The 11,697-nt window shown below is 42.8% G+C and overlaps 1 protein-coding gene across 2 annotated transcripts; it reads left to right on the top strand.

Moving 5' to 3' along the window:
- Positions 1–5,607: 5,607 nt before the first annotated feature.
- LOC127769770 (L-type lectin-domain containing receptor kinase IX.1-like) lies at positions 5,608–11,282 on the top strand. 2 transcript variants are annotated; one of them, XM_052295398.1, is made up of 3 exons: positions 5,608–6,013; positions 6,205–7,467; positions 10,248–11,280. In XM_052295398.1, the coding sequence occupies exons 1-3, from the start codon at positions 5,973–5,975 to the stop codon at positions 11,053–11,055; spliced, it is 2,112 nt and encodes a 703-aa protein (XP_052151358.1). In that variant the 5' UTR covers positions 5,608–5,972; the 3' UTR covers positions 11,056–11,280. The 2 variants fall into 2 exon arrangements, with proteins under 2 accessions (XP_052151358.1, XP_052151357.1); XM_052295397.1 differs by having other exon boundaries at positions 5,608–7,467; positions 10,248–11,282.
- Positions 11,283–11,697: the final 415 nt, after the last annotated feature.

Here is an 11,697-nt window from a genome sequence, read left to right as displayed (position 1 = left end):
GCACCTCTGTGCATTCAGGATACATTTACACGCATTGGAGGCCCCATAAGTCAATTTAAAAACTGCAAATGGGCCCAACCATCATGCCAATGGGCTGAGGGTCTCAAAATTAGTGTCCAGGAGGAAAAACAGGTCCAACGGAGCCCTCCTGGGTTCGGCCGAACCACTTCTGAGGCTGTTGATCGCGAGATTCGACGTGGACGGCCCTGATTACTTCCTGATGGTGGTTCCGGGGTAGCTTGGTTATTTCGCATAGGCTGTAACAGTCATACCCGCCTATAAAAGGAGGAGCCTACTCTCATTTCCAACACACAACTTTGAGCTGAATTACAAGAGACTCTATTGTATCTTTTGTTCATTAGAATAAGGTAGAGAGTGAGGGGAAGCTCTAGAGGAGTGCCCGGAAGTTTGGCGCTCATCCGACTTCTACCTCGATGAGTGTAGCTTCTTAGGAGGAATTCCAGAGGAGTACCGGAGCTGTCGATACACCCTGCTCCAGGTTCAGAGAACTTCTTCTATAAAGTAAGTATTCGTGTTCCTTTCTTATGTTATTTAATTACTTTGTCTAAGTAAAATAAGATTTCCATCTCTGCGGGTTCGTTGTTTAGTATTTGTACTAAGTGCTCTAGTACTAGGACTCTGGATAGAGAAGGAAGTTCCTGCGCAAGTATTAGAGTAGTAATTAATAACTTAGACGTGGTGTCTACGTTAGAGATTACCTTCCCACAGATTTGTCAGAGATAGGCGGCAGATGGTGACAGCCTTAAATTCCGTCCCAGTAATCCTCCATATTCGGATACATCATAAAGCTATAGCCGGAACCACGCTGGCAGACCAGCAGGGGTCGGTGCCCGAAGCAACAGATATGAAATTACCTTTGCTTAGCTTAGATAATTAACACTCATAGAAAGTCCTCTCTAGCCTGCCTACCATCAGTTGTTGTCCTTAGATAGCCTTAGCCTTAGGTAGATTATACGCGTTCCCTGAGTTCGATATCCTTTTGGGGTCACCCGAAGGTGAAGTGCTACAGCGGTATTCCGTGCGCTTGCGGATTTATCTGTGAACGTAAGAAATACCAACACCCGCCATCGGCCGCTGCCCGCCCAGCTCCTCCCCGCGCGTCGCCCGCTTCTGCCGACCGCCGCTCGCCCCGCTCCATCAGGCGGAGAGAGAGAAGGGATAGGGAGAAGAGGGGAAAGAGAGGATGACATGTGGAGCCCACGTGGGTCCCACCATTTTTTATTATTTTATATGTGGAGCTGACATGTGGGTCCCATGGGTATTATTATTTTTCCATATTAAATTGCCACGTAGGCGCCACATCAGTGCCATGTCAGATGAAGACCAAGTCAAATTAGCCACGTAGACGCCACGTCAGCTAAAACCGCCCTCAAAACTGCCAAGGGATCTTATCTGCACCGGTTTTGATAGTTAAGGGACCGTTGTGTTTGGTTTTCCAGCTGAGGGACGGAAAGCGGATTCGTCGACAAGTTAAGGGACCTCAGATGAACTTATTCCGTTTTTATAAACCGATCAGTAGGGTGAACCTGTTTAACACACAGGCCGTGAACCTGGCCCAAATCCGGACTCTCGGCCTATCCACGTGAGTGGGTCGCGGGATTCAGGCCCTTGAAAAGAACAGATGCCTCCGTTGTAGAAAAAATGAAAGAAAAAAAGAAAGGAAGAAACAAAGATGGTATATATCCATTTGATCGATGGCTACGTGTAGAAAAAACTCGCGTGTTAATAAGAAAAGGCATGCAAGTCCAACCTAACACTTCTCAATCCAACTATGGAATAAAACTAGACTTGGACTAGTATAAATTTTCCTTGCTACACTAGTCAAGAGTAGAAGGCGAGGCCATCCACATCATCTATGGATAAATTCAGCTGCTCCCTCTGTCCCGTAGTACAAGAATTTTGTCTTTGCACTAATTTATCATAAAATATAAAATGTAAAGGCTAGATTTTTGTGGTCCTGGGACTTTATATACTATTACTATAGTTTCTTTTTCACCTATCAAATTAAGTATTATTATTTTGCCCACTGTAGTATTTTTTTACCATGACTTATCCTTCTGTTACATTGTTAATTTTTTTTTCAAAAATGGTATAATCAACATAGGAAGGAGTAGCTAGGCCATTACCCACAAGGCAAAATACTCCGAGGATGAAGTATTAGTTCATTGTACAATGGTTTGTTTAAAACCAAAGCTGAGTGATGTATACAGATTGATTTTTTCTGTTTGGCCAAAATCAATTTTTGCATGTGGACGTGCCAGATCCGCTCCACCATTGCCCAGGCCAGATCCGCTCCGCTACCGCCGGATCCGCATGCATGAGGGGCGGAGCAGTGGCCATATCCGGCCTGGAGGGAGAGGAGGGAACCAGATCCGCTGGTGCCACGTCTCCCGCCCGCCGCATTCCCGCTCGGCGGTGGAGGAGGAGCCTCACGCCAGCCAGCACAAGTCTCGCTTGCCTCGCTCCCGCCCGACTGTGGAGGAGGAGAAGCCAAGGAGCATCCTGCCGCTCCTGCCACCATCACTCCCACCCAGCGATGGAGTAGGAAGTGGGAGAGGAGGAGAGAAAAATGAGTGGGGGAGGGAGTAAGGAGATAAGGTGAGAGGGTGTGGAAAAATGAAAAGAAGAGAGAGGAGAAGAGGTGAAAAAAATTTGAAGTGGCTAAGTGGGAAAAGAGAGGAGGGGAGAAAAAAAATTTTGGACAAGAGGGAGTTTGTTTTTCTTGCAGATCACTTAAAAGGCCCGCATGCAAAAATAGGCTCATTTTTGCATGTGGCCCCTTAATAGGTCCACCAACGAAAATATATTTTTGCATACGAGCCTCTTGAGAAGCTGCATGCGAAAATAGAGGTTGATTTTTGCAGAAGCAACCAATTATGATCTGCCTACAACCTATAGGGGTCCTCGTACATTAAAATTGTTGTTGTATTAATGGAAATTAGCACAAAACAAATACATTAAAATCGTTCTTGTATTAATGGAAAATCGTTTTTCGTTTTTGTATTAACGAAAAATCCCTAGCACCAGCCACAAATACACTGGTAAGGCTTGTGAGCGAACATTCCCCCATCGATAATCTCGCAAATGGATCTATATATACGAGGATGATTACAGGTCGCGCCATGAAGTAGTATTGTTCTATTCCCAATTTTCCATTTCTTTTCACATGATCCTCCTATACATATCAAGCTTTTTTGTTTTTTCCGCTTCCTTTTTTCATATCTATTTCTTTCGTTAGTCTTTTTTATAGTTTTATTAATGGAATTTTTAATATGAATTATTTTTTATAGTTTTATTAATGGCATTTTTAATATGAATTATTTTTTTATAGTTTTATTAATGGAATTTTTAATACGAATTATTTTTGTGGATACTTAGAATTTAGCAAGAAAAAAACTTTAAATTACCAACGAAAAATCCTTAGCACCAGCAACAAATACATCGGTAGGGCTTGTGAGCGAACTTTCGCCCACCGATAATCTCGCAAACGGATCTATACGAGGATGATTAGAGGACGAACCATGAAGTGGTATTGTTCTATTCCCAGTTTTCCATTTCTATTCACGTGATCCTCCTATACATATAAAGCTTTTTTGTTTTTTCCACTTCCTTTTTTTCATATTTCTTTCTTTTGTTAGTCTTTTTTATAGTTCTATTAATGGAATTTTTTAATATGAATTATTTTTGTGGAGACTTTCTTCATACATTAACTTTATATATGCGAAGCCCAAAATATAGACTTTACATATATAGAGTTTCTATATAGATTTTATGTATATGAACTTTCAATATATAGACTTTATATATAAAATGTTTCTATATAGACTTTATGTCTATAATAAAATTTATATTTGCAATTAGAAAGTTTAGTGCATAAACTTTAGTAGATATTAAAAATGCTGATCATGCAGCACCCGATATTTTTTTTAAAAAAAAGAATCCAATTGAACGAATCTAGTAAAGTAAAATTTGTGTGGCAGCATGGATTTGGTTTATAACTGAAGAAACAAAAAAAGTAATCACATAATTAGGCATGAAGAGATGTTATGCCATGCTAGACCCACCCCAAATACATAGCATACTCATAAACCCCACTACCATGATATGTTTTATTTCGTTGCCTGTCACGTGGCGTGCTGCGACTTTTTTACTCATGATAATGTAACTTTTGTGGGGCTAACTACAAATCAGTCGCCCAATAAAAACAATATGATATCGGGCGCTCGCTCTTTGTACAGCTTCTTTCTTCTTGATTTCTCCTCCTCTGCTGCATGCATGCTAATACAACAACTTTCTTTTTCATATTTCTTCCTGCATGTGTAACTCAACATGTTTCTTCTTTTTCTAATATAAACCTTTCTCAAACTTTAAACTATTTTTAATGGTAAATTAATGATTCAATCTGTGACCCAATTACACCATTGTGTTCTTTGATATTAAATCTTACAACAAGCTCTCACATGACTATATATTGAATAATATATATACCATATTTCTAATTGAAACATTTTTATATTATACTTGAAACATTTAATATATAATTATTGAAACATCATAAAATATTTACTGAAACATATAACAACATTACGTGTAACATTTTAAAATGCTCTAGTGAAATATCATAATATATTTATTTAAACATCTAAATACACATGATGTGAAACATTAGCCAAATAACTATTGCAACATAAAAAACTTAAAAAATATGCAATTAACATAGTCAGTTTCTAGGTGAAACATTGACTTCAACTATCGAAACATGTATATTTTTTCATCGAAATATATTTAAGTGATATCTTATTGTAAATATTTAATTGCGACAAAAATAACGGTATAATCGAATAATCGATTGGATAAGTAACATATGAGATAAAATCATTTTACGAAAACATAGGGCATCCAATGTGAACATAACAAGGGTCATAAGGTTGAGTTGGCAGCTTGTGACTAGCCTTAGGTTGTGTTCGGCAGCCTATGTTCCCAATACCTCTCCCGCATATTTTACGCGTGCGCTTTTCAAACGGCTAAACAGTGTATTTTTTGTAAAAAGTTTCTATACAAGAATTGCTTAAAAAATCATATTGCTCCATTTTTGAGAAAAAATAGCTAATACTTAATTAATCACAAGCTAATGGACCACTCCGTTTTCTGTCCGCAGGAGATTTGTTCCCATCTTCTCCAAATGATCTCAGCCTTAAACATTGTGGAACGTAGCAATAGGCTATTAAATGCTAAAGTTCACCGTAAGCTTATGGCTTGGTCACAAGAGAAAAAAAAAGAATAAAAGTACTGCACAAAGGAGGGAGTCAATTCATTCGTCCTATAGTTGTCGTTTTAAGTTTTTTTTATAATTTGTGGTCATTCGTCTTATTAAAAAAATATGAAATTATTATTTATTTTATTTGTGACTTGCTTTATTATCAGAAGTACTTTGAGTGTGACTTATTATTTTTTATATTTGCATTAATTTTTCATACATGAAGAATGGCCAAACGTTATAACATAAAAGTCAAAGTGATCACTAATTAGGGATGGAGGTAGTAGAAGACTTCAAAGAAGCACTGTATTTTGACTAAGTGGGACCCATCTTATTTCCTCTTATAGGTTTTAACCATTGTGGAGTTTGTTATAGCTAGTTCTTTTTGCACTGAGCCCGACCGTTGTATTACTACCCATTGTTACATGTACATTGAGAATGCCCTTACACCCACCAATAAGGTTGTCTATTTGCTTTGCTACTCCGTAGCAGTAGTACTCTACAGACTCATTATGCAAGCACGCGAGCATTCTGGTCTCCGAATTTTGGTGTCGACCTCAGGCGACCGGACAGAAGTAATCTCCAACTTTTGTTGGAAATTAATAATTATGTGGGACCCAACTGAGAACTGTCTAACTGCGATCAAAATCATCGTGGCAGTAAGTCAAGATGCCTGGTTAACTAATTAGGGCGTATGAACAAGTCATCGTGGCAGTGCAACTGCACTGCAACCACGTACGGTAGCACCATTCCATGGCTGTCCTCCTAAACCCTTCGTCTTCCTCAAGCAGCAAAGCAACGCCGCGGCCGCCGCAGCAGCAGCAGCAGCTACTACTACTCTTGCTCCACTTGCTGCTCGTTGCCGTCCCCGCCACCTCTATTACCTTCAGCTATGACGCTGACTCCTTCGTCTCCGAAGATTTCAGGCAGGAGGACGACGCCATGGTCACCGCCGGCCGGATCGAGCTGCTCGGCGAGGAGTTCGCGGCGCGGGCCAGGGGACGCGCGCTGTACAAGCGGCCGGTGCAGCTCTGGGACGGCGCCACCGGCGAGGAGGCCAGCTTCGCCGCGAGCTTCAACTTCACCATCCGGTCGGTGGCTGGCAGGGGCAACGCCCTCGCCGGCCACGGCATGACGTTCTTCCTCGCGCCGTTCATGCCCGACATGCCGCAGGAGTGCTACGAGGGATGCCTCGGCCTCTTCGACCAGAGCTTGACGAGGAACACGGCGAGCGCCACCATGGGCAACGCCTCAGGCGCCGCCAGCTTCGTCGCCGTCGAGTTCGACACGCACATGGACGGGTGGGACCCGAGCGGCCGGCACGTCGGCGTCGACGTCAACAACGTCGACTCGCGCCGCGGGAACTACGTGGTCTTGCCGGAGGACAGCCTCGTCGACGCCGGCGTGATGTCCGCCACGGTGTCCTACGACAGCGGCGCGAGGCGGCTCGACGTCGCCCTCGCCGTCGGCGGCGGCGCCGCAACCGCAACGTACAACCTCTCCGCGGCCGTCGACCTGCGAAGCGTGCTGCCGGAGCAGGTCGCCGTAGGCTTCTCGGCGGCCACCGGCGACCAGTTCGCCAGCAACCACACCGTGCTCTCCTTCACCTTCAGCTCGACGCTGCCGACGAGGACAACCAACCCGCCGCCGCCATCCACCTCGTCAGCCAAGACGGCTCATCTCAGCGCCGCCGTGGCCGCAGCCGGCATAGCACTGTTACTCCTCGTCCTCGCCATCACCATCCTCATTCGCCGAGCGAGGAAACGCAGCCGACGCGACGACGGCGACTCCTACGACGACTCCCTCGACGACGACGAGGAGGAGGACATGGAGTCGGGCACGGGGCCACGGCGAATCCCGTACGCGCATTTGGCGGCGGCGACGGGCGGGTTCGCGGAGATCGGCAAGCTCGGGGAGGGCGGGTCGGGGTCGGTGTACGGCGGGCACGTGAGGGAGCTCGGGCGGGACGTGGCGATCAAGGTGTTCACCCGGGGGGCGTCCATGGAAGGGAGGAAGGAGTACAGGTCGGAGGTGACGGTGATCAGCCGGCTGCGGCACCGGAACCTGGTGCAGCTGATGGGGTGGTGCCATGGCCGGCGGCGGCTGCTGCTGGTGTACGAGTTGGTGCGCAACGGCAGCCTCGACGGCCACCTCTACAGCAACAAGGAGACCTTGACCTGGCCGCTCAGGTACGTACGTATGTGCCCATGTTACCATCGATCAGTCGTGTTCCTACCTTGACGAAGTGGCTTTTGTGGGGCCCACATCTTGGCCGCATTTACGATAGCGCTGCCTGTAGATTCCATCAACAGGGCAATTTGGCTGGACTGATGAAAATACATTAACCATGGATGGTGACGTGTCCCCGAGTCCCGGCCTCCGGGTGCATGAATTATGATTAGAGGATTGCTTCGGTCCGGCGGATTGTATCGGGAGGTATAAAATCAAATCTAGCCGTCTAAATTGGGAACCGAAAAAGAGAATAGGGGAGAGTATTGAACATTTGAAGTCACTCAAATTATAGTAATAAGTAAATGACAGAGGAGAGCTGCTAGATGGGAGTAAATCTCTTATGATTAACAAGGAAGGGAGCCCGCCCATTTACGTGGGCATGTATCGTAGATTGTATTTCAAAACACTATAAGGATGCAATATAAATCAGAAAATATTTTTAAAATATAAACTGAGAATAAAGCCCGCAGAGATACACTGACATTTTATTTGTTGTTCAAGAAAAAGAATGGTAAAATAAATCTTACATCACTATATATATACTGTAAGGGAATGTAAATTTTCTTACAATAAAAAAGAAATATATTTACCGTAAAATAGATGGTATATTTTAATATACTACTAAATATGATAAGAATAAGAATATATCTCATATTTAAATAAAAATCATTTTGTCGTGGTCATATATAAACTCCTCTATTGTTATTGTTTTAAAAGCTATGTTCATTTTTAATAAATGAAACTGCATTAGTACCACTAAAATAAATTATATATTATTAATACACTAAAAAATAATCTACACTGCTTAACTCGATGTTCATCACTTATTTCCACATCTATGTATAAATAATCTAAACATACCACTTCTACTGGATAATACGATAAAACCATTAAAAATAGATATAAATGTCTCTCTAACAGATGAAATCGACTGTAACTACCAAAGCCTTCTTATATAATGCCCTGAAACATGGGTCCCACATCAACGTAGCCGTGACCCTAAAGACCAGCCTATTGCACCATTTTAACACTTAGTTCACTATGAGCACACCCACAAAGGATTGCATTAGTAAGAATGTTACTTTAGATACATTGCCTATAGTGATCTTTTACTGACCCCACCTTAACTCAACCATATGTATATGCCTGCAATATTTACGATGGCATAGTAAACACTATACGCTGCATTGAAGGACATGGAGGGAAAAAAGGAGGAGGTGATGAAAATAGTTATAATTTTTGCCCCCTACTTATTTTTGTATAGTATTATTTTTAACAAAATCATTGTTGAAAGGCTATTGACAACAATAAGTGCCGGTGTTTATGATTTTTGTTAATTAGTATTTCTTTCCGATTTTACTATTAATATATTGATATATTTTTTGATTTATCGTTTTTCTCCGTAGTATATGAGGTAGATAATTAAGTTTTGTCTTTTTCTGGAAAGTGAGACAATTATAATTATAGGTAGTTTGGTTTTCCATCTAATAAGTGAGAAAGAAAAAAGAAAAAAAAGAATGATGTGGGCCCAGCGTACGTATCATACTTATGGACGTACTTGTTGTTTTTGGGAATACCTATACGTGCACGTACTATACGAGTTTTTGAGATAAATTTAATTATATTTTTTATAATAGATCTAATGATTAGAAATAATGGGCCCACCGGATTTTAAAATTTTTTAAAGCGCCATATAGCGACTTAGGAGTGTTTTTAGGGGTGCTATGTGGCGGCTTAGAAGAGTTTGTAGGAAGTTTAATGAACTTTTAGTATATAATAGATAGATGTTGATGATTCTTGTCCTACGAGAACCATAAACTACTCCATCTTAGATTATAATTCGTTTTGAATTTGATCAAAATCATTTTACTATAAATTTAATTAAGTTTATAAAAAATATAATAAGACACCAAATTATTTTCATTAAATCTATAATTGAATATATTTTTTTTAATATATTTGTCTTATGCTAAAAATGTTACTATTTTTTTATAAATTTGGTTAAAATTAGAGTAGTTTAACTTTGACCAAAGTCAAAACTCCTTATAATTTGAACGGAGGGAGTAATTACTACTGCCTCTATGGCTCTATCCCAATTAATCATACCCTAAAATTTGTACGTCTTAGTTTCTAAATCGATCATTATCTAACTGTTATCTATTTGCTTATTCGTGTAGAAGTAAATAACATTGTTGTATATATGTTCGTTTAGGTGTGCAGTAGTAAATGGCATCGTTGTATATATGTTCGTTTATCTGTGTATGAGTAAATGACATCGTTACATACCTCACATTAATTTAACTACACGTTTTCATATCCACATACATGCCTAGTACAACATCATGACCGATGAGGTTTAATTCTAAAAGGAGTGATATTTTTTGCGTTGATCTCGGTAACATTTACAAATATGATAGATCAAATTGGAAAGGACGGGGAAAAAGGAGTAGTACTCTGTTCGAAAGTTCGATTTTATCTTCGCATAACAGTTAGTTATAAGGTGATGTATTATACAAATTACCGCATCACATTTATATTCATACTATCGTAATAGTTAAGGGTTAATTTGGAGTTTTTCTCTAAAAAGAATGCTATAAATTCACAATAACTCATATGATCTAAAAAAATCCGAAAATAAGCGCGGTATTGCACGTAAACTCATATGTAAATTCTCTGTGAAAATCAAATATACTTTCCCTGTATCTGTGTATCATATTATGTGACTAATTTTTGTCAGGTACCAGATTATCAATGGACTAGCCTCCGCGGTGCTGTACCTCCACCAGGAATGGGACCAGTGCGTCGTCCATGGCGACATCAAGCCCAGCAACATCATGCTCGACGAATCCTTCAACGCCAAGCTCGGCGACTTCGGCCTCGCGCGCCTCATCGACCACGGCATGAGCCTCCAGACCATGACCGCCGTCGCCGGCACGCCGGGCTACCTCGACCCGGAGTGCGTCATCACCGGCAAGGCCTCCACCGAGTCCGACATGTACAGCTTCGGCATCGTCCTGCTCGAGGTGGCAAGCGGGAGGCGACCAATGGTAGTGACACCTCGTGCAGCCGCTGCCACCGCGGGTGGTGGGAAGGACGACGACGACGGCGGCGGACAGGTGTTCCGCCTGGTGGAGTGGGCGTGGGAGCTCTACGGCCGGGGTGATGATGATCAGTCGTCGCTCGACGCCATCGCCGACACACGGCTCGGCGGCGCGTTCGACCGGTGGGAGATGGAGCGTGTGGTGGGCGTCGGGCTGTGGTGCGCGCACCCCGACCCGAAGGCGCGGCCGGCGATCAGGCAGGCGGCGGAGGCGCTGCAGTCGAGGAAGTTCAGGATGCCGGTGCTGCCGCCGAGGATGCCGGTGGCCGTGTACCTGCAGCCGTTCGCGGCTTCCACCATGAAGTACTACGGCGACAGCATGACCTCCGTTGGGTCGGAGGTTGTTGGTTACTCGTCGACCAGCCTTGCGACGGCGACGCTGTCGTCAAGCTCTAGCTTGCCACCTGCCATGGCTGACAGTGACAGCTTGAGCCCAAGAGAATGAGGGGTTTGGTTATATTAGATGTTGGTCAGTTGGTAGATATACTCCCATGTTGCAATAACTCATTCCAATGTGGTTGTAATATTTGAAAGAAATGATGTCCTTTTGCTGCACTAGTGCTGAAATACCCAGTGTTAACACCAAAATTTATTACGGCTTTTTAGTGGATTCGGTTAAGGAAAGAGGCCGATTCATAGATAAAAGTTTATCAACATCAAGCTGAATTCAAAGAAAAATTGTGACGACAACCACAAGGCAATTTTATATTTTTTAGTATATCCTTAAATAGACAGGATTAGTTTTTTTTTTCTTGTAAGTCTTATCTTGTGTCCGATCAGGACATATATCAACGCAAGGGTATAAATAACCCAGATCTTTTCCCCAATTCCTATACAAATCGTCCCCCTCGGATCCATCACCGCCATTCTTGCACACTGCCATCTCTTCCGTGCCCATCAACATCCCCGCCGGCATCGCCTTCTGGCACCACCTAGCCTCTCCTTTGAGGTGCCCATGCACCCTCCTCTAGTTCTAGTAGCTTGCTAGCGCTATCTTTCGCCTTCTCTGTTTTATTTTGCCTCCATCTCCAACCCTGCTCACCGACCGCTACCAATCCTGTTTCTGTAGCAGTGCCACCGTCACCTT

This window comes from Oryza glaberrima, chromosome 4 (genome assembly GCF_000147395.1).
Source record: "Oryza glaberrima chromosome 4, OglaRS2, whole genome shotgun sequence".
NCBI lineage: Eukaryota > Viridiplantae > Streptophyta > Magnoliopsida > Poales > Poaceae > Oryza > Oryza glaberrima.
Note: the sequence above shows the minus strand (reverse complement) of the source record. Positions and strands in the feature narration are given on the sequence as shown.

Coding starts and splice junctions, on each gene's coding strand:
- LOC127769770 (XM_052295397.1), top strand. CDS start 6,032: ATGGCTGTCCTCCTAAACCCTTCGTCTTCCTCAAGCAGCAAAGCAACG. Junction 7,468..10,247: donor ACCTTGACCTGGCCGCTCAG/GTACGTACGTAT, acceptor AATTTTTGTCAG/GTACCAGATTATCAATGGAC.